This window comes from Emydura macquarii, unplaced genomic scaffold, assembly GCF_026122565.2.
Source record: "Emydura macquarii macquarii isolate MOO-44397 ecotype Brisbane River unplaced genomic scaffold, CSIRO-AGI_Emac_v2 contig_2473, whole genome shotgun sequence".
Taxonomy (NCBI): domain Eukaryota; kingdom Metazoa; phylum Chordata; order Testudines; family Chelidae; genus Emydura; species Emydura macquarii.
This window is the reverse complement of record NW_027132610.1, coordinates 8914434-8938250: the sequence shown is the minus strand read 5'-3', so window position 1 is coordinate 8938250 and position 23817 is coordinate 8914434. Positions and strand designations below refer to the sequence as shown.

Genomic DNA, 23817 nt, shown 5'->3' with positions numbered 1-23817 from the left:
AGCCACGTTAGCTCACTGCAGTCAATGATAAGTTCTCCAAAAGATTGACCACAAAAAGCAACTGCATTTTTAAAACACAACTTCCCCAGTCTACACTAGGTGCAAAATCTTGCCTAAAATCATGTTACCTAACATTTAAAAAAAACACAACCTAGCTTACTAGTCTAGACACAGTCTTAGAAAAATAAATTCTTCTAAACATAAATCCACATTTACCAAGGGTTTGTGTATATGGAGACTTAGTGTGTGATTGCTGAAGAACCCCTCCCGTCGGCATAGGTAGTGTCTACACTGAAGTGTTGCAGCTGTGCCGCTGTAGCATTTTAAGTGTAGACATACCTGCAATACCCAAAGCTGACACCGAGAAATATAGTCAAGTTGATGGGTTTAAAAGTCCTTCTCCTGATGATTTGTATACATATTCACTTTTGAAAATGTAGGTCTTAGCTGCTGTAGTCACCCAATAGAATGTGTGAAAGCAAACCGTGCTTAGATCCAATCATGCCACTAACTGGATACAAAAATCAGTTACAATGTGGATTGCGGACAGGATCTAAAAGTGAAATCTGCTCAATCAAGTTAAGAACTGCTTACTTTTTAAGCCCATATAAATGATGTTAAACAGAAAACCAGACTTAGGTCAGCTAAAGAATTTTAAAATATGGAAAAGAAAATATGCAGAAGAAACAGTGAACAGTAGAGACCTCGTGTTTGTAAAGGGCTTTGAAGGGGCAAAGTATTAAAACACTGACATCTGTTATTAACAGCTCTAGTATAATCAGACCAAGTCTTACACTTCATGAAAAATTAAATTCAGGAACAGTTTTGCTAAAACATGCTGGTAATGTATATTTACTTTTAACAAAATTAGTAGTTCTATGCGGTTGTGAGAGCAAGCAAGACTTAGCTTAAAATAACCACAGACAATTATGACTGTGACTTTCTAGTTACTTACCAGGAATATCTGCTTGATCAATCTGAGCCATTGTTATTAAATGTCTGTTGATCAGCTCCTGAGGAACAAATTATGTAGCCTTACAGTACAGAACATAATTTAGTTGATCATCTTTGCTAAATTGACAGGATAATACCTATGAAGGGTCACATTTCTATAATGGAATAGCTAGTTGACTTTTTAGGAGAACTCACATTACCAGCCTGAAAAAGTTAGGATATGAATCTATGGAATCTTCCCCCAGGTAGAACCTGCACAAAAGGAAGGCTACCTCAGGACTACTGCTTCTCATCAGAAAGAGGTTACAATGGAGACTATTTTAAAGGAAGTGTTGTGTGGAAGAAAGGAGCTGTAAAAGGAGCATGAACAAGGCAGGCGTTGGCAACAAGGGCATGATATTGAGAGACGCCATAGCAGGTCAAAGCAACTCGAGGGGTGCTCAGTATCCTCCCCAGAAGACTAGCAGATATGCCAAAAACGCTGAGACAGTTAACTTCACACCCAACTTCATATTACACTTAAATATACCAAAGAAATAGAACATCATACTCTGTAGAAAAAAATCCACACAAGTGAACGTTTTCCTGAATATACAAGTAAACTTCAGAGTTACAAACACCTCAGGAACAGAGGCTGTTCTTAACTCTGAAACATTCGTAACTCTGAACAAAACATTATGGTGGTTCTTTCAAAAATTTACAACTGAACATTGACTTAATACAGCTTTGAAACTTTACTATGCAGAAGAAAATGCTTTCTCTCTCTCTCTCTCTCTCTTTTTTTTTTTTTTTTTTTTTAAACAAACAGTTTACATTTAACACAGTGCTGTATTGTATTTGCTTCTTCCCCTCCCCCGGTCTGATGCTGTCTGATTGCATACTTCTGGCTCCAAATGAAGTGTGTGGTTGACTAGTCAGTTCATAACTCTGGTGTTCATAACTCTGAGGTTCTCCTGTACTTCCATTTCAGTTAGTTGTATTCCAAACAAACAAACTAAAATCCCAATACCTCACAAAATGTTATGCAAGTACAGAAATTCCAAAAGGTTTACAATAATACATTTCTCTTCAAGTAAAATGGTCTTGATAAAAACATATGGCATGCAGAAGGTATTACAGTTACAAGTACTTTTGTTTGTATAATTTTGTTTTCTGTGGTACCTCTCTTTTGGTCACGCGATTACATTAAGTCTGGAATGGAGAGAACTGTCTCAGTGGTTTTAATGTGCCTATTTCTCTTTTATTGTTTGTGGTTGTCCAACTTTTTTTATGAATATATAACGATATCTGAATCATATCTACTTCAACACTATGACAGCTTACCTGTCTGAGTTCATCTGCCATGAAGAAGGAAGGTGCATTTGCTTTTGGCTGCATATAAGCAACATGAGGTGCAGTGGGAGGGTAAAGGTGATAGTTTGGAAACACCTAAGACGGGGAAAGAAATAAGAGATTATTTAAGACTTCTTTCCTTTAGAATTTGGAAAATGTATCTAATTTGGATATGCTTTTATTCTGAGCATTTTTTGACCTGCTGACTTAACTAAATCCTCAAAATGATACGTGAGCTATGAATATACTTTCTGAATTCACTATAATTTTCTAATGTGACGTTCACAACCAATGTAACTTTAGATTATTTTTAAACCGTATAACGTTAACTGCCCTTCTTCCCCATCTGTAAATGCAAGTTTCTCTTAATCTTGCAGAAATTAAAGGCAATTATCCTTGTAGTTTAACAATCTTTTTTTAAAAAACGCTTTCTTCCTGCTGTTGTGTGAAAAACTGCATACAAACAGAAACAAGCAAAACAGAGAAACGTTTTCCCTTATCTTTTTCAGTTATAGTAACCTTAGGTGTTACTTGTCTGAATAGCTGACCTATAAGTTTTACAATGTAATTTTTGAGTTGACATTGCCCTTTTAATTATCCATGGGTTTTTCCTACCATCTTTCTTTATAATTCCTCTACTTAACTAATGTTTATAAAATAGAAATTTCATCAAGAAGTCTTGTGTACACACAACAGACCAGACTCAGTGTGATGTAAAGAAGCATAATTCTGAGTTGTCATCAGAACACTTTCTCTCTAGAATTTCCCTCTTTTTACTAGAATTCTGCACAAAATTCTAAGTTCTAGTTTGCCATTTGAATATTACCCATACTATGCAACTATTTAGAGGCTTATGTGACTACCCCATACATCATCACAGAATTTTACATCTGCATGATAACTCAGTAACCTACTCCTAATTTCAATTTTTGAGGAGTCCCAGTGGTGATTTTTTTTTTAAACCAACCTGTTCAGAAACAAGAAGGAAAAAAACTGCCCCACATTGCTTTCACATCACTTGAGTAATACCACTCAAAATTAAGTTTTGGCAAGAGAAAGTGTCCAGGTAACAGCTTCTGTACCAATTTTCAAAAGAATACAAATTAGTAGCAAGATGAAACATCACTCAAACATCTTCACTTTATGAAAAAGGTAAGATAACTTTATTGACCCTATGAGGTTATCAAAACCAAACATACCATTCCTGTGAGAGGGGCTGGAGTTGTATCAGTGTAGAAATATGTTGTTCCACCCACAGTTTCCTTCTGAATCACCTGGCCAGTAGATGGAGGCTGGGAGACAGCATTAGTAACAGGAGTAGAGGCACTAGTAGGCACCATATAATTTGCTGGGTTTGGAGTATGACTTCTTCTTCTAGGAGCAGGTGACGTGTGAGGGGTAATTTTAGGGGAGTGTAGAGGAGAAGATCCTGCAGACAGTGACATTCCTTAAGAAGATAAGAAAAATTTCTTCAACAAATTTTTGATTTGTGGAACCATAAAGACTAACCCAAGGCTTTAAAAACCTACCTCCTCTACTTGCTCAGGGCGAAATGAAATTTTGGCAGGTGAGAGGGGCCAGGAAGCTGCAGGTTCCTTCTGCAGGAAGGCAGGGAGCAGAAAGGCATAAGCACCTCTATTTCTTTATGAAGCATTAAGGGGACAAAGTAGCAGTACAGCTGGAGAAGATACATTTTCCTGGGAAGGGGGCAGACGCAAAAGAGTCTGAGACTTTGCTTCTTTTAAAAGGAGAACAGGATGACAGTTGTGGTGGGGGGGCTGGGGAACATGTGGCCTAGATGTAGGAGGAGGAGTTAAGATGACACACAGAATACAATAAGTCAAGAAGGAGATGGCACTATAGCAGAGGAGCCTTGCAAAAAGAGAGGAATAACCAAATTATTGGCATGCTTGTAGGGGCAGAACTGGTTTAGTTGTGTGCAGATAGTATGGGGAATGAAAATGTGTCAATATATATTGAAACTACCTTTTTTTTTTTTTTTTTTTTTTTTAAACACAAGGTAGTCAAGTAAACTGTCAGGAAAGCTTTTCAATTTAAGGCAGTAATAAGAAATTTAGATTTATGATAATTTACAGACTGCTTATGAGTATCATGATTAATAATTCCCTAAAGAAAAGTTATTCCTTTTCCTCAGGTCACAAAATATAAACAGTAATCTTCCAATCAACAGGAGATCAATCTAATAAATATGGATATGGTAACACTTCCCAGATTGAGGAGAACTAGTACAGATTTGGACTGAGATTTTCAAAGCTGCCCAAGCAACTGGATGCCCAATACCCATTAAAATCCATGGTCACTGGATGTCCAAGTCCCATAAACAACTTTAGAATCTAAGGTTTGATGAGCAATTTAGTGCTGCAACTGGAACAGACAGGGGCACCCTACGTTACATTCACGCTTTAGTTATTGAGCCACTTCTCATTCAAGAAACTTGTAGACAGAGCTTATAAGACATATGAATATTCCCTGTTCCCAAATATCTTTAAATTAATTAGGAATCTAAAAAAATTCATCCAAGATTAGATTTGCATTTTCATAGGAGTGTTAGCGTACAAATTTTTTTTTCAGAAGCTTATTCTATTGCTCCCAACTACCACATTCATAAGGAAAAAAAAACCCTGGATTTACAGATAGGACATATACATCTGGGTGAGCAGGTTAAATGCAAGAAAGGCTGGTATTATTGGGTTCCCTTTAACATTTCTCAGTTTAGGCACACTGCTTTCCACATAGGTAACAACTTTAACATTTCTAATATGACTAAAGTAAGCCTTTCCAGACTTAAAATTTCTCTCTGCAAAACTGCACCATAGTACCACCTATATTTACCAATCAATATGATGAGCTACAAAAGTGAATATAGATTCTACCATGTAAAATGTAGTCAATGTCTCAATTCTGTATAACTACCAAATATGCTAATGGGTATCAATGTAAATTTTTGTGACTTTCTGATAAATTTTTTTTTGACGTTCACCACATTAGTCTTTCATCTTAGATTATGTTATACTGTGGAATAATGCAAACTTTCTTAGGCTTTGAAAATAGCTAAAATTTAATCTGAAACAAGTGTATTCTGATAGTACTATTAAAGCCATTTGCTAAACTTGCACTCTAGCTCTGGTTCTAGCAAAGAATTTTAATCATCTCAAAAGACATGCTTAATAAATTAGCAGGTCTATTTCCCTCCATCAAAACTGGAAGAGTTCTTCAGAAAATATATACATTCCTCCTATCTTTCATACAAACCCTGAAACAATTTTGCGATTTTTCCAAATTCCAGATCATATTTATCTTTAATATGTCTTCTTAGGCATTTTTTCCTCCATTGCTAAGGTAAAGTCTACTTGTTCATAGTTCTTAGAATTCATATAATTACAAAAGGATGCAATGTGAGCTATGTTAGACTTCTGGCATGTCAGCTTGCTTTATTGTGGCAATACATATTTTCTTTTGTATAATCAAAAATGGAAATTAGAAATAGGTACTTCTGTATGACTTGATCAGAATGGCTAAATTTAATACTTTGAAGTATTCCTGAGTGGAGATATCTGAAGTCTTCCACAGAATCTTGATCTGGTTTTTGCCCTTTAAATATTTTAAAACAGAAACAACAAATATACCCTGCCTAAACTGTTCTATCTTGTTCCAGAATGTGTTAGCTGTAAATACAAATCAATTAACTCTTCCAGCACAAGGTGTTATACTATGAAGCTAACACATCCCATATTTATGCTGCAAAGAAAAGGAAGATTTCTCCATTAAAAAAGCATCCACTAATAGTCTAGAGTGATTGAGTAGTGGTTAAACAATTACTGCATAATGTATTAAAAGACTAATTTTAACAGACGAGGAGATATGAAGGTTCTGCCATTTTCTCCCACTTTAATGTGGAAAGGAGATGATTTCATAGGAAGCAATATATCAAGTTAAATACAGAAGGAAAGCTAATTAAATGGCCTAAAAAATCAAAATGATTTTCATATAATTTATGTCCACTACACAATTCTTTTAACCAGGGAAAGATTTGAGTATGTCTCTTCTATCCTATTTCAGTTATTTTATGTTTGACAATTATTTATAAATTAAAAGCATTTATTATTGAGTGATCTAAAACTTTGCCAAAGTATTTGCTTCGAAGAGTTTATTGAAAAAGAACTAATTTAATAAAGTGTGCAGTTGTAGAGGTTGGAAAAACAGTAGCCACCACTTGACTTAATGAAACAATGTTAGATTGCTTTATGTGGTGAAGTTTAATATAGAACATCTGTAAATAGCAAAAAAAAAATTATATTGTACTGTATATCTTGTTGGTTTGGGTTTAAATATAGTTCAGGGTCTATGTTAAAAGTATGCATTGAACATCTGTTGAATGTTTCTCAAAACTATTCTCATGGGGCCTATCAAGCAATGTACCCAGCTGTGGTTATAGGTATAGTTTAATCCATTTCTCAGTGTTTACAAAATATATTTCCATTTGATGTCAGTCAAATTAATACCTCTAAAATTTAGAAAGTTATGTTCATTTATCATAGCAAGAGAGAGGAAGGAAGGGAAACAAGAAAAAAAGGAGGAATATCATTATATCATCATTGCAAATTATGCTTACTAATAAAAATTTCAAATGCACATGAAGTTCAGCACTGCACTTAGGTTTCAGGGTATGGGTACCTTTTGAAGAATTTCTAACCGCTTGAAGGAATAAATTAGTGGTCAGAGTATCCAGCCTGGAAACTACACTACAGAAACTCTCTCATATCAAGCACCCTTGATGAAGTGGCCGTCTATTTTGCCAATGCACATACTGAGTGAAACAGTTGGAGATAGGAACGGTCTTTTATCAGAAGTTTCTTTTTACCCTGCTGAAACAGCAGCCCTGCTTCTTGCAAGAGACTTGCTCTTGGTTCTGTGAGTGATTCCAGTAGACTAGGAATGTCAAATATCCTGCATGTTTGATGGATTTATGTGGCTTGCATTGCAAATTCAGATTTTGCATCATCTGAACTTTCATTTTTTTAAAAACATTTCCAGCCTTCACAGTAGGACAAAAAAAAAAAATCTTCCAAATGTAAACAATGCAACTGATGCAATGCTGTCAATGTGAGTTTGCAGATTGTCTGAATCAGTAACTCTCCAGTTGTCAGTAACTTCATTTTTTTTTAAAATTAACAGCTCAAACACAAATGTCAGCTAATTACAATGGAATGGAAAAGAGGATGGCATAACTTTTACTGGGGAAAGCAGACATTGGGAGCTGCTGCAAGAAAGGAAAGGTGGAGGTAAGAAAAGAGAAACAGAAAAGGGGGAGAGTAGTACAGAAAGAGGAATGGAGAAAAACCAATGAAATACACAAATCAGTGATCGTAAAGTTTAGCATATTTTTTCCACTGACTGATACTGAATGCAACAATAAAGGAACTGAATAAGCAATTAGACAGATTGTGGAGCTCCTGTTCATATAAGTAGACCCATTGGCTTCAATACACCTATTTACAGGGTAAGCGCTCATCCATGTCATTAGGGGTTGCACAATCTAGCCCTAAAGGTTTCATTACTGCATAAATACCATATTCTACCCTTGATCTTTAAACAAACCTGCCACAGACCATAGTAAGAAAATAGTAACACCATTTCCAGCTCTTCTAATGGGAGAGTTTAAATGTCTGAGCCATGTGAGTGATTAACTGGTAGTAGGAACACCAAGATATGAGCTTTGAAGAAGCTGCTGTCAAGCTGCTTTTTGATCCTCAGGGGCAGAAACTCTGCCTGTCATAAGCCGTTCTTATCCTCTTGCACAATATATTCAAATGCATCAATCAGGTCTTCTGTGAGAAGTGAGAAAGAGCTTATCTTGTTTCTTTATCAGTTACATTTGAAATATGATCAATGTATGCTTTGATAACCTATACTCTCTGACCTAGCGACTGAAAGATTTCAGAATGTATTGACTAATAACTATTTGCAAACTTTCCAGCGTTGCACTGAAAGTCTGCAAAGAGCTGACTGGTCACATGCTGCTAGCCCTTCCCCTTATTTCCAGCTGCTAAATCACTTTCCCAGTATTTATAAGTACCCACACCAATTCCTTATGGATTTGTGAACTGGAGGAGAAGTAGGAACTATACATTTCTTGAGGAGGTGGGAATTAATATTCACATATAAAATCAAGAAGTCCCTGTTACTGTTAAACTTTCACTTCTTACATTGTTCTACATTTTCAAGTTAGTAAGTGAAGAAAAAGGAAGTGATAGAAGTGAACAAAGAAAAGCCAGCATACCTGAAGTATATTTACAAATTGCTGAATTGTTGACAGTAATCTAAAAATGGGTATTACAACATTTAAATTTGTTAAAACTTAACATTGACTTTTATACAAAGTGCTTGATTAAAAAGCTGGAATTCTGCAAGTGTTAACTCTCACACCCATAACTGCTTAGTATTAAAAGACAGGAGAAATATAGTACTTTACATGGTAGGGCCATGAAAAGTGTGTCTTTACTGGCTTGCTTAGTCAAATCTAATATTTGTAATAGTACAAGTTTCAAAGAATTGCTAACTGAATTTAGTTCAAATTAAGACAGATATTTTCTCCATTAATATTCTTGTCACAAAGCTTCTTTTGTTTTTTAATAAAAAGACTACATTTATACCACAACAGTAAGAAAAAAAATCAATATTTCATTGTCTGCTCTATCTTCCTTTCTGTATTATAATTCACTTGGTCCAGGCTCACAGACAATTCCTGGGATGAATGTTTCAAAGCTCTACTGTTTGCATTTAAATATTTTAATTAAAAGCAAAGCTGTCTTGACTTTGAGGATTCATATGGATAAACTGGACAAAAATGTTGGTTTTAATGTATTCCTCATTTGGGATTTGGTCCTACACCCTTTGAAGTCAATGGAAGCTTGCTAGTCAATAGATGTACAATCCAACCTTTAATTAGTACATTATAATAATGTCGATTCAGTTTAGCTAATCTACAGCACATGTGAACTTTTAAAATGTGGTGCAATTGTTTTAAAGCACCATACAAAGATTTTTCCAACAATTTTCTTCCTCTTGTCCACAAATTTACACTGAAACCTACCACACCCACAGCCTAAACTAAAGAAAAACATTAGTGATATCACTAGCAATTGAGGCATTGACCTTCTTTCTCTGGAGATCAAACAAAAAACAGTTTATTAATATAAACTGTTAAAAGCTTCACAGGTATTCTAAATTACTGGGTTAGTTCAGAGCATTACATTACTGAATGTAGCAAAAGTTTTAAAATAAAATAATTTGCAAGAGTTTTTTTGCTGCAGGAGGTTTAAATACAGAAGACTTTTTTTTTTTTAATCTTAGAGAGTTTTCCATGGTGCCCATTACCAATGTAGCTGAATATGTCCAAGGTAATTAGATCTGCATGCACTAGGTTCCTAGTGAACTTTACAGAATCTTCTGCTCTTCTCCCTTTCCTGCTATGAGATGGTTTTGCCTGGGATATAAGTAATTATATTCTCTTTCCTTTCTTCTCCCTTACCTGTACCGTTCTGGTATGGTTGGAAAGCTCCCTCAAAACAGTAGGGTAATGCATCATACCCTACAGGTGGTCAGAAGAGATTAGTCTGACCTCCTTTTAGAACTCTGTCCACAGTCAAACCTCCTCAACCGAGAACACGTTCTCCTGCTCTCCCACACTGCAACTTGTGTAAACATACCAAGCTAGCTTTGATCTAGCTAGATCAAAAGGGACAACAGCAGTGTAGCTGCTGCACCATGGATGGCAGCATGGGCTAGCTGCATAAATTATGTATCCAGGGTCCTGGCAAGGCTGTACTCAGAGGCAAAGTTGTACCACCGCCCCTGCAGCTACACAGCTACTGTTACTCAATCAAAGCCAACTCAGGTACACCTATGCAAACTGCAGTCACATCTCCTGGGTGCACTGTAGATATACCCTTAGTTTTGGGCTCTGTAAGCTTCATAATCTCCGAGGTGCTCAGTTTGTCTTGGTGGGTCAAGGACGGAGATGCAATTTCAATGGAACAGGCCACTGTGAGCACTTCAGCACTGCTTCCCCCCTACTGGCACTCAACCTGGTTCTATTGCCCATTCAAGGTCCTGGTCTTTACCCATTTGATGGTTTTGAAGATCCAGAGTCTTGAACGGTCAACAAAACCAGATTGGGAAACAGTGGATGAATTGGAGCACAGGGGTGAGATATTGGCAGAGGCCTGGTTCATTGGAAGCCCGGCGCTACATTCTACATGAGCTGGAAATCTCTACATTGTTTTCACCTTCAGCCCCAGAAAGAGGAAATTGCAGGAATTTACACTGGAGGTGACAAATGCATCAATCACTAGTCAGATTCTTGCCTGAGCAACATTATTTTAACAAACCAGAGGTGAAACAAGGGGAATTTTACCATTGATTCTATATGGTTAATCCAGGTTTAGTGAAGAGTCAAACAGGGCTATGAGGTGTTGCTCCACTTTGATGAACTGTTGAGACAAGCCTTCAATGAAAAGTGAAGATAACATCCTGGCTAATTTTTTAAAAGCCCATCCCTTTCTGATCAGCATCACTTTGGTCTTGTCCAGAGTGAGTTCTTCCCCAGCTACTGATCTCCTGTATGCTCTGACATCTTTTTGATGGCATTGGTTGTCTTTAGAAATAAGCTATACAGCTGGGTGTCATGAACATACTGGAGGCAGCAGGGTCTGTGGCATATTACCAATTCTAAGTGGTCTCATGTAGACACTGAAAAGGAGGCTGGTCTAGGATATTTTCTTGTGGCACTCTACCGAAGAGAGTTTATGAAGAATAGCACTGCTCATCATCATTTTCTAGGTCCCATTGGAGAGGAAACAACTGGAACCATTGTACTTCAGCAGTTATCTCTAGCTACGGCACGTAAGCAAGTCAGCAGCATTTTGTGTTACTACATTTCGGCACCTATGCTGAAAGCTGTAGAGATCAAGCAGTATGGGTGCTGAGATACAGCCTGTATCCACTGTCATGAGCAGGTAATCTTGAAGCTCTACTAGTCCGGTCTCCATGGTGCACCCCAGTACAGAGGTTGGTTGTGAAGCAGCCAAGGAGTTGACAAATTTGATTTTGGCTGTCACTACATTCTCAATGGTTTTGCTTAAAAATCAGCTGGACAGGTTTTCTTCATCCAGTGTTGATAGATTGGGTAAATAAATGCAGATTTCAAGGGACATCTATACCATTTTAGGAACAAATTCTGTCAAATGCCGTATCTCAAATATGTTTCTGATTTATACTTACTGCAAAGGAAATCTCAGAATCAAAAGTTAAAGAAGATCTGTTTCGTCTTCTTGTCCATCCTCAAGGGATGAGCAAATAAATGTAGGACTGCTCCCTACAGAGTGAGTTATCCACTTTAGTGTTTGGTGAGTAAAACAATGGAGACATCTCTATTTCCTTTGGGATACTATTTCAAAGTCTAACAGAAATCACTGCAAGTACATCTCCTCATCCCACCTGAAACACTCCTGCTCAATGTCCCTCCAGTACTCCTAATAATACCTCTCTGAACTCTATAAGGAATTCTTTTTACTCTTCAATGTTTAAATTCTTCACGTACCTTTGGAAAGTTGTATTCTATTCCCCCAGATAACATACACCACTTAATCACTTTTCAGCTAAGCTATACATTTCAAATATATTCCTTGACTAAAAAAAAACCAGTCCCTACACATCTAACTTTTGTTGCTCTTTTCTGAGTTCTCTCCAATTTGTCAGCATATTTCTTATATTGAAGTACAAAGGAACAGTTTGCAACATTTTAAATGAAGACCCACCAGGGCATAAAGGGAGTATTATAACCTCAGTTTGTAACTTGTTTTTAAGTGTATTACTCAAAAATCACTGTTTATTTTATCAATTTCACAACAAAGTTCATTTTCTGTAATTTGCTGTCCAGCAAGACCTCTAAGACCAAGATTTTCAAAAGCAGGAACCTAAAATCATCAGGTTTCTATATTCTTATCAAGGCTCTTACATAAGCGGCCAATTTTTCAGAGGCAAGGAGCACCAAACTCTTGCCCATGAATGAACAACAGGAGTTGTAGATGGATCAACACTTTTGAAGCATCATGCCATTTAGAAAGCTCAATAAGGAGTCTAGCAGTCTAATGCTAGGCTCATATTTTAAAACCTTAACCACTAGATTTTTTTCCAGCACTGGTATCTACTAAGCCATGCTATTTAGTGCTTATTTTACCATTATCTTCTGAATAGTTAGACAGTTCTTCCATTATTTTACTAAGGATTGAAGATCATCTTGCCAGATAGCAAGAGTCAGGACTAAGCATTCTTTTTAAAATATGTACAACAATTGCCCTTTTTGAGTCCCTTAGAATCTCCCTAGTTCTCTCTGATTCGTCAAAAGCAATTGTCAGGGATTCAAGTATGTACATTAGCAAATTCCCTTAAAGAGTTGGGATGTATGCTATCCAGACTTGTTGATTTGTATATATTCAAATTGTCCAAGTATTCCCATATGTGCTTTTTATCAATTAGAAACCAGTAAAATATCTTAAGTTTTCCAAAGTTTTATAAAGTGATGTGCAAATTGCTTGAAATTTTCTGATTGTTTTTATTTCAAGAACACCTTTGAATTCCAAGATTTGCATAGAACATATTTTTACAGGAGTTTTAAATACTGACAATAATTGTTAACAGAACCCTAAATATAGGTTGCAAACTGAAATTACACAATAGGACAAAAAGTAGCAGTAATTAATTTTTAAAAAGGCAAGTGATTTTAGGCTTAACTTTCTTTGGTCTTATAAAGATTTAAGAAAATTCTTACTTTATCTTTAATCTTAGTGGCCATGTATTATTACATCCACAATTCCTATCTTAGAAATAAATAAAAAGCACTTATTGTATGGTAGTAAATTAGTAGGAAAATTATTTCAAGATATTATACTATTATTGGCATTAAGGATTTTAAATTAAGGGCTAAACCAGGAACATACATGGAAAACTCTACTCTAATTTTAATGGGTTAAATTTGAAGTGTAGATTAATAATAATAGTTGTACTGAAAATCATTACTCCGAGCTTACCTGGAGCTAGTCCAGCAGTAGCGGGACTTCCCATAGAAGGGTGAGAGAACAAGGCTTGAGAGAAGGCAGACATACTTGACTGTGACACGTTATTCAGCCTGGAAGTTGATCCTCCTTTAGGAATAAACTCACTTGCAGTAGGATTTGGTGTCTGTTTAAAAATCAAATATAGTAAGTTAATGTTTATTCAAGTGTGAAGATATGGACAATGCCTATTAAGCATAAAAAGCTTTCTAGGCAAGTCAATCAGAAGGTAGGGGACATTTTAGAGATTTGCATACAGCTTGTTGTCTGGAACAGAAATACAGAAAACTACAGTGCATAAACAGATTTGAAAGTTACTTTCTATCTTACTTCTTAAGTAACATTAGAGCGCTAGCCTTATGAACAGCTGAGCTATGAATTTATATAACACCTTTGCACAAGATGTGTAAAAAAATCTCTTAAATGTCAGATTATGGACCTTTCGAGAATTGACACTTTGTAATGGAAAAGCCCTGACACTGCTGCTCAGACTGGCATAACACTGAAATATTTTAGAGAACTAGACTACTGAAAGTACCTCAGAAATGAGCAACAGTTTCAAATTTAAGTTGTAAAAACCACTTCTACTAAACAAAGGTCATTTCTGTCTCTGTTTCAACAGATTTGTATGTTCCTTTTTTGGGGAAGCACGGCTCCCTTCTGCTTTAGTTATTTACTCCATTTACACAGCATCTTTAACAAACTGCTAGTTGCTACAACATAGACAATATGATTTAGACAGGTAACAGCTGAACATCTTAAAATAAGTAAGGCATATGAACACTTCCTCTGTAAAACAATTAAAACTATTGGTTTTGAACTTGCATTTAAAAAAAAGTGTATGTTTTTCATGGAAGAAGAAATATAAACTGGTTCTAGATGGGCATAAAATAGACTATAGGATACCCATCAAGAATAAATGTAAGTGGACAGAAAAGTTAAGAGCAGGGAATAAAAATAAAAATGAACAAAACTCTATAAATACAGCAGTGTACAACCTGAAGATCATTAAGTGTTAGTTGATAAATTTAAGCATAAAAAGTCTCGGTTTCTAAGGTAACTGCTGCAATTGCCTGAATAAAAGGGCTAACGTGATAAAATCAGAGAGAATGAGTTAGCAGCAGAACTTTGAACGTACAGCAGGCTGTTGACAAGATAATGATTGACAAAACAAACGAACAAAAAATACCAAAAAAACACACCTTAACAGCAATCAAACAAGTTGTGGACCATACTTTTTTGTGTTGGTTGACATAAAAAAAAGTATGAGTTTAAAATTTAGATTAGTTAAATTACTAGGTCATACACGTTTCCACGAAAGGGATAAAACTGAGTCAAAGAAATTAAGTTCTTTATGTCACACACATTAGAGGGAAGACGTGACAACAAAGAGATCAGACTCTGAAGAAAAGCATTTGAAAGCACTGTTTTAAATACTTTTGACATTAAAAATATGAAAGAAATATGCCTCCAGTTAGACACTTGAGCCAAACCCTGCAATATAACATTTGAAACTACGAGAAAGGAAGGCTAAATCTGGGCATTGCAACAATATAGAGGATACTCAAAACTTTAAAATCACAAAGAACAGTCAAACAAAGGCAGCCAGCAATTGATTTGGAATGGAGCTTCGCTGCATTCCTACACTCCAGCCCTGTGACCAGGATAAATTCTTACCAAAAAATAATCTGATTGTTTTAGGAAGGAGTCAATCTGTACATATATGTGAATATTAAATTTGAAGCAGTGTCAATAGATAGCTGTCCTATTTTAGTCATAGCCAAAGGTGCAGACAGGAAAATTAAAATACCTAGACTGATAAGGCTACAAAGGTTCTATGATGCTAAAGGAGTAGCAAAGTCTGGGTAAAGAAAAAAGTTACTAAAATATAAACCAAGACAGGAAAATAAAAAAAGTTACTTATAACTGGCAAATTTAAATACATTTAAACTTAAAGGGAAAGTTCTAGACAGACACCTGAGAATTTTAGGTAGAGGAATAACTGAAGAATGAAATATTCTCTTGAACTGTCTGAGGTAAGATCAGGCAAACATGCAAATGGTCAGATGGATGATGGGACTGGAAAAAGATGCAATGGGGGGGAAAAAAGTTTTCAAATCCTACAACATTACTGTAAATTCATCAGGTAACATCATTCAAATAACTTCTGAAACAGCTTGTAGAATCAAATCAAAATGCATACAATCTCAAAGAATGACATGAAGTCCATAGAAAAACAATCTCCTATGGTCACAAGCTGACCATAAACCCTTCATGTCTACAATATTGTGATGGCAATTCTACCACGTCAAAATATTTTGTAAAATTAAAACACCTGCATGCAGGAGAAAGACAAACAATATGTAGACAAAACCAAAAATGTACCTAAGAAACCTTGATCAGCAAAAATTCCCTCCTGCCTCCTAAAAAGTGGGTAACTTCGGAAAACCCACAATTGCTTAATAATTAACTCCCTCAACTCAAATGGAAGTCCATTCCACTGTCTATACAATTGTACCACTGTAAATTCCTAAATATATTTCACAAATTTAGTGCTGTCTGTAGAACAGCAACTGGTAATTCAAAACATTATTTTAAAATGAAGTTCTACTCCAAATGTTCCCACTTTTGTCACTCTATGAATATTTCAGCTTATCCAATTTAGGTGGATACTATACTCCATATATGATCTAAATAGTACTTTATAATGCAACTACAAAAAATATGCTTGATTTGACATTACACCTCTTGATGGATGGCAATATCATATTAGCCTTTTTAATCTCACACGTGCTCACGCATGCACGCACACCTGCCCGCCCCTTCCCTATCACTCAAGGAAGCAATTTGAGGATGTAAATATGCTTCCAATTACAAGCAGTTCTAGTTAGTGTTTAAACCATGTTCTACAAAATTTACTGAGAAAATAATGTTTTAGGAACTAAAAGGAAAAGAGAATTTCTAACCCACTGGGCTCCATACCCATTGCTCAGTAAAACACATAGGCTATAAGCCATTATCATCAAAATTTGAACAGTAAAACACACTACGCAGTCACAAACAAGCAATATTTTCTAATAATTTAATGTAACATCATGATCACAAAATTTGACATTTAATCCCCAGAGCAAGTTTAACAGCCATGTTACATACAAGTTACAGAAGCTTTTAAGAACAGATGAATTTCCTGAATGTGTAAGCTCTCAGCTATAGTACCATAGCTATAGTATTAGTGTGATTTTTCTTAGTGTGTTTGAGTTCCTTATTACCTGTGCATTTTTAATCTGTAATCACTTGAGATCAATGAAATTTTCTGGCTTTCTAGGTCTATGTTCACATGTATAAATTAGGCAGCCACAGTGTGTACACTAATGCACATTCACCATACGTTACTTCGTTGACTATTATTGTTACTTGTCTATAATTGCTATTCTTTTCAATGTTCTTTTCCAAACTTCACAAAACACAATCAATGCCAAGTACTAGGTATATGCCAATTTTGAATGCAACATTAAGAAATCAGTTATCAATGCATTAAGTACCCAAGAAGGTTTTTATACCTGAAAAAAACCCAACAAAAACAAAAACAAAAAAACCCCGTCAAACTCCGGTGACACAGAATAACACCAAATGAAATTTTTAGAAACTTTTGACTAAGTTTGTGTCAAGGATAAACACAAAAGTTTTCATTCCCAAAGGCAGATTGCTTTAAATAATCAGAAAGACAGCAAGTGTATCAACTACAGTTTTATGGGGATTAGTTTAACCCACTAAGATGAAATAAGAATGATTTCACTCTGAAGGGACACTTCAATCTTAACTACATTCAGAAATTGCACTGGTTTAATTTAAGGTGTGATTTTTTTATAACTAGTTAAACAGCTGCAAAAGGCTGAGTGAACATTTATTGTGGTTTAAGACAGTCTTGTTGCACTTAAGTTGTCTCTTCCTTATTGAAACTGAAGGGAGATTTTATTTCTTTCTTATACATGAAGAAAATTTACTTCATTCCAATCTGTTGCACTTCGATACTCCACCGAAAGCCGTGCCCCACAGATCCTCCATTATTTGTGATGATGTGCAAAACACAAATAATACAGTTTGACCCTCTGAAGCCTGGTAGAGTATGCAGGGTTGACAATTCAACGTATTTGACATGAAAATCTCTGACACACAATACAGAGACCCACGAAGTAATTTTTTCAGTTTTCTGAGTGGAACTTTACTAATCTTCCTCACAGCAGCTTGGTTGAATAACATCCTTTAGATCATGAGTAACCAAGTATATTTGGCGTTAACATGTTCATAAGGACAGAAAGTGAAATTTCCTAACCACATTTCTATGAGACTTCATTGTAAAATTTTAATAGGTTCTGAATTTCCTATAAGAGCAGTGTAAGCAGAGTGACACTGAAAGCTCATGTTCAGCTGCTTATCCATCAAGAAATCTGTCGAGGGAAGGAGAGCACTTTACTGCTAATTTCTCTCTTGCAAACTTAAGTTACTGAAATGGTCTTTCAAATAATTTAGGATTAGTAATACAAGGTATTTTACCAGCTTCCAAAAATCAATGTTTTTTGATAATCATTAAAAAACAATCAAAAAACCCTGCAATCAGAAAATAGGACAATGTTGTAGAGAGTAAGATCATTAAAGATGCTATCTTGCAACCACAAGATAAACGCAGTGGTTTGCAAAGCATATTGTTTCAGTAATGCATTTCCTCAGAATAAAGCAACACAAAATTGCTGGGGCTAAAATTGCTGCTCAATAGTTAGATTAAGAGTAACCTAGAAGCAATAAAGAGCAGTGGGACAGATATGGCAATTTCCTGTAGATCCTTTGGAGACCGAACTAAATTAAGTTCAGGTATCTTTGCAGTCTATTGTTTTAAATGAATGTTTTATGTATGGTTGTGTTCTGCCCCTAAGGGGAGGGCTACTACTGCTCCTCAGGGAACTAAAAACGATGGTGATGATTAAGGCAAATCAGGCAGGCTGTAATCCTGCCCCAAAGAGGTACCACCTCCTGGGAAAGCTCACATATATTAGGTCAAATTGGATTCTCCAGAGACCAACAGACAAAGAAAGGAGTTTTGGATACAATAGCCTGATTTTAAACTAACCCTGAGCCTTCTTTCTGATCCAGCAAATGGATAGGACCTTCTGTCCAAGAGGAAGTCTCAATCCTGCAAAAGTGTTGGAAGGACTGACACCTACCAGACCCTTATGTTGAATTTGGGATAAGCTTTTTAGCATGTGTGTAGCTTCTTTTCTTGTTTTTAATATGTTTTCTTTCTAATGCTTTCACCTTAAGAATAAATGCGCTTGCTTCAGAGATTCCAAGGCCAGAAGGGAACACTGTGATCATCTAGTCTGACCTGCTGTCTAACACAGGCCATAGAACTTTCCCAAAATAATTCCTAGAGCAGTGCTTTTAGAAATGCATCCAATCTTGATTTAAAAATTGTCAGTGATCGAGAAGCCACCATGAGCCTCAGTAAATTGTCCCAGCGGTTAATTACTCTGTTAAAAATGTATGCCTCATTTCCAGTCTGAATGTCTAGCTTCACCTTCATGCCACTGGATCCTGTTATACCTTTTCTCTTCTAGATTGAAAAGACCATTATTAAATATTTGTTCTCGATGTAGATAACTACAGACTGTAAATCAAGTCATCCCTTAACCTTCTCTTTGTTAAATTAAACAGATTGAACTCTGAATCTATCATAAGGCATGTTTTCTAATCCTTTACTCATTCTTGTGGCTCTTCTCTGAACCTCCTCCAACATCCTTCTTCAACTGTGGGCACCAGAACTGGACACAGTACTCCACTAGCAATTGCACCAGTGCGGAAAACAGAGGTAAAATAACTTCTCTACTCCTACTCAAGATTCCCCTTTTTATATCAAAGGATCACATTAGCTCTTCTGGCCACACAGTCAAATCTTTTTCAGAGTCACTGCTTCCCAGGATAGAGTCCCCCTCTTTGTAAGTATGGCCTACATTCTTTGTCCCTAGATATGTACTTTTACATTTAGCTGCATTAAAACACATATTGTTTACTTATGCCCAGTTTACCAGCGATCCATATCACTCTGAATCAGTGACCTCTCTTCATTATATACCACTCCCCCAATTTTTGTGCAATCTGAAAATTTTATCAGTGATGATTTTGTTTTCTTCTAGGTCATTCATAAAAGTGTTCAGTAGCATAAGGCCAAGCACTGATCCATGAAAAGATCTCCTGGTCAGGAGGGAAACAGAAGTGGGATCTCTGCTCAAGAGAGGTGATGGCTGAGGAGCCAGGAACCTACAGTAGATGTCCTTAATGGACCCTAAGGTGGGAGAGGGGTGTAGAGGGCATACTGGTGCAGTTGGCCTGAACCATGACAGGTAGGTAGAAGAAAAAATTCACAAAGCAATTTATTGAATATATTTGGAGAGCCTAACAGACTCAAACTTTAACGCCAGAAAGGACCATCATGATAATCTGCAGTGGATGTCTGCTGCTCAAAGGGCATGGGATAAAGTAATGGAACAGTATGACATTAAAAATCCCCTGAAGAACTGGATGTAGTTCTGAAATCTAAATCAAGCAGCAAAAGTAAGCTAACACCACTGTTTGCTTTACAATCATTAGAATAAGGGCCACATTTTATCTGGTCAGTAAGCATAGCCCCCATGACTTCAATAACTAATTGTTTAAGCATACAAGCCATATACTACATGTAATTTCTGAAGTATTTTCAATTAGCAAATTTTCTACAGATTGCTTTATATGGAAACAAACAATGCTATTGGCTATGCTACAAACAGTAAAAGAACAGCATCCAAAAATAAAGCAACTGATTCAATAAGTAGGTCAATTACTAACAACCATCATTCCCTTCCCTCTTTCTCTCCCCCTAGATGGGTCACAGTTTTACTTCCCCTCTTCCAAAGGGAATTTAAGACATTGCCAACATTTTTTGAAAATCTGCTGAAGAAATTAATCTAGATACTATCTGAATGCATTAATCATTTCTGCGTTATGTATTCTTGCCAATACTGTTCCAGAATAAGCTGATTTCACCAAAAATAATTACCTCCATATTGTTTAACTCCCGTCGACTGCCGCCGAATTTCCAGGTAAGTATGAACAAGCCCCTAGTGAGCTTCGTAATTAAGTTCTGTAAGACTCAGCTTGTCTACATGAACATTTCGTCTGTGGCAAAATGGGATGCGAATCTACCCTACAGTTCGCTGTAGACTAACTGTCCATCTGAACCTTGCTGACATACATTAACAGTTAGTTAATGAGCTTTGATCAAGTCCTCTTTGAAATGGGACTTGATCAAAGCATATTAATGAACTGTAAATGCACATCAGCAGGGTCTACATGAATAGCTAGTCCAAGGCAAGCTAGTGTGGGGTAGAGTCACACCCGTTTGATCCACCCCTGCGCTTGCCACAAACTAAATGTTTGTGCAGACTCGCCCTTACAGTAGCTAATGCTGATCTCTGACTTCAGACAAGTCTACTCTATAATCTACTTTGGAAAGGTCTCACTACCACCCAAAAAGTACCACATATATATGTGCTTCTCTGTTCCACGGCACAAAATGGAGGTGTGCAAAGTATGTCAGAATACCTAAAAAAGGTCCCTGCCCAGAACAGTTTATATTCTAAATTTAATTATAAGGTAATTAGTGAAGATGAAAGAGGAATAGGATAGGGAGAGAAGAGGTTAACAGTAACACAATCATGTCATTTCCTTTTATACTGTGGATGTCACAGAACAGTCTTTTTTTTTTTTTTTTTTTTAAGTCTTTCATGAGAAGTGGCTAGTAGATTGGCAGACGCAAAGCAGGAAGAGCATTCTATGTGAGGAGTGAATCATGAATAAAAGGTGTGGAGTGAAATGAAAGGGTAGGGCATTAAGGCCATCACTGATAGAGCAGTAGGTTGCAAATGTTTATACATGAATATGTTAGGGAATTGTATAGATGAAAGGATTACTGCAATTCCAGTGAGAAATGAACATTCTTACAGGGTCAACTATCAATCCAAGAACTTATCTGCCTTCTTGTAAAGCGCTTTGTGATCTACTGCTAAAAAAACATTTACATACGAGCTAGGTGGTGTTCTTTTTAATCAGCAAAATTAACTATAAGGGTGCTCACAAAAACATTACTGAATTCATCCTCAAGGTACTTGTGAAGTAGGGAAGTATCCTATTTTATAGATGCCGGTTGAGGCATAGATAAATTAAGTGACTTATCCAAAGTCACACATGAAATGGGCGGCAGACAGAAAACTGAATCTACAGCTCCTGAGTTCCAGTCCAATTTCTTATCTTCAAAACCATTTTTCTCATATTATCCATCCTCCTGCTAGTGCAGAATAGCTCACAACAGTGTATTTTTAATGCTTTATTTTGACTAGTTGTAAAATAATTCAGGCAATAAATGAGGTTTTAACGAGTGCCATCTCTTTTATGACAAAGTCCAGTTTCAAAAGTCTACGGTGGGAGACACAGAAACAGTATTCAACAGAAACATAACTGAATTTTTAAAAATGTACATATGTGTAGTCATTAATGAAAAACATTGCAGATTTCCCACCTAGCAGACTTATAAAGATAGTACATGGTGGAATGTGAACATGGGAACACTCTGGGGCTACCACCTCACCTCCCGCACCAAGAAGTCAATTACAGCCCAGTGCACCAGACCAGAATGGAGACAACAACATTTAATCTAAATCAAATTATATTAGATCAAATCTAAATCAATAATATTATTGTAATGGGTAGTAAAAAACTCCTTTGTTCTAAAGAAATACTTTGACAAATTTGTCCTTCTGTATGCATAGTACAAACAGCAGCTGTAGAAGCTGTAGTAGCTTGTGGTGCTAAGTGGCTGGTGTACTGCATGGTTATACTAGCTCCATGCTCAAATCCTATCAGATCAAAGCAGAAGTAGATTCCACTTATTTCAGAAGTATGTGGTTGAATGTACTTACCATGTTAAAAATCTGAAATCAAGCCTTTTTGTTATCCACCACCTACAAATTCATGCTGATCTTTTCTGACATCCCAAATTGAATAATTGTGCAATGTCACTGTTCGCAAAAAACTTCATTACACTGTACCCACACTATTTTGAGGCAGTTACCTCCCTTTATGGCATGCTTTCTAAAATGGGTTTTATACTTCAAGTAATCTTTAAAAACAGATAGATATGCCCAATAATGAACCTCACTTACCCAAGTCCCTATGCAGCTGCTCACTATTCCACTTCTGTTTCTTGGTAACTATTCTGAGAATTATACATTCTGGGATATCAGAGCAGCCAACCTGAGACTGGAGGTTGCAAGGGACGTTAAAAACAAACTTCTATCCCCTACGCCTATTCATGCAGAATGCTTTCTTAGCTTGGCTAATGGAAACAATCAGCATATATCTCCTCCATTAATAAACTCTACCCATTTCTTCTGCAGATAATCCCTACACTGAATTATAGTATTGTTCTTCCAAAAAAGTTATAGGTAAGTTGAACTGTATGTTTAAACTGAATCTTTTCTTATAATTTTAAACTGTATTTCATGTGAGATCATGTAATAATGCACCCTATTTTCTGCATACAGACAAGGGGGCAGAAACGAAGTAACCATGGATGTTTTCTAACTGAGGGTAGAATTTAGTCGTGCAAAAGGAATTTAGTAATCCTTTTGAAGCACAAACTAGAATAGATTCCAACTCACAGCTGTGTTGATTCTGTAATGCTTACAGGAATAAGTAGCATAAGCTTACTGCCACTAAAATAAAATTGATCTGACCTTTGTGTATTCATAACCATTTCAGATAGGTTCTGTCCTTTTTCACCAGCTTTTCTGACCATAGCAATATATTAAAGATAGCAATTATGTTGCACTTTTCAAATAAATATAATCCTGTTTCCACAATCTAAATCAAGTATTTGAATGGCTGTACATTCAAATGAGCATGTGAACTTTAAGATATACCAAGATGAAGTTATAAACCTATTGGAATGTTGAGATAGAATCCTGCTTTGACATTACTTATTGATCTTCAACAGCTAAGGAAAATCCTGGAAATAAAACTCTATGTCCATCAGAATGTGCAAGTCATCTTAATAGTATTTTTGTTTATATATTGTATTTTCATAAATTATATTAGCAACGATGACTTGAGGCTGAGTTTTTCCTGGGAGTTAACAGGCTAAAATAAGAATTTTAGCTTCAGTATAGGCTTTCAACTCCTCCAGTAACCATTAAATGCCCTCCCTAGTCACTACTGCTTAATCATCATCGTACACATGATCTATACACTATTGTCACACCTGAAAAGCTATTTCTAAACTACATATCTTCAAAATGTCACTAAGAGACCA

General features: G+C 36.2%; 1 protein-coding gene across 2 annotated transcripts in view; it reads right to left on the bottom strand.

Annotated features, from left to right (window-relative positions):
* The window catches only part of PAN3 (poly(A) specific ribonuclease subunit PAN3), a 100616-nt gene that overhangs the window by 27075 nt on the left and 49724 nt on the right, over positions 1-23817 (bottom strand). For both annotated transcript variants that reach the window (XM_067562922.1, XM_067562923.1), the window contains 4 exons: positions 13398-13548; positions 3486-3733; positions 2278-2382; positions 956-1013 (listed from right to left, as the gene is read on the bottom strand). In XM_067562922.1, coding sequence (XP_067419023.1) covers positions 956-1013; positions 2278-2382; positions 3486-3733; positions 13398-13548 — 562 coding nt within the window. The remainder of the gene's footprint in view (positions 1-955; positions 1014-2277; positions 2383-3485; positions 3734-13397; positions 13549-23817) is intronic.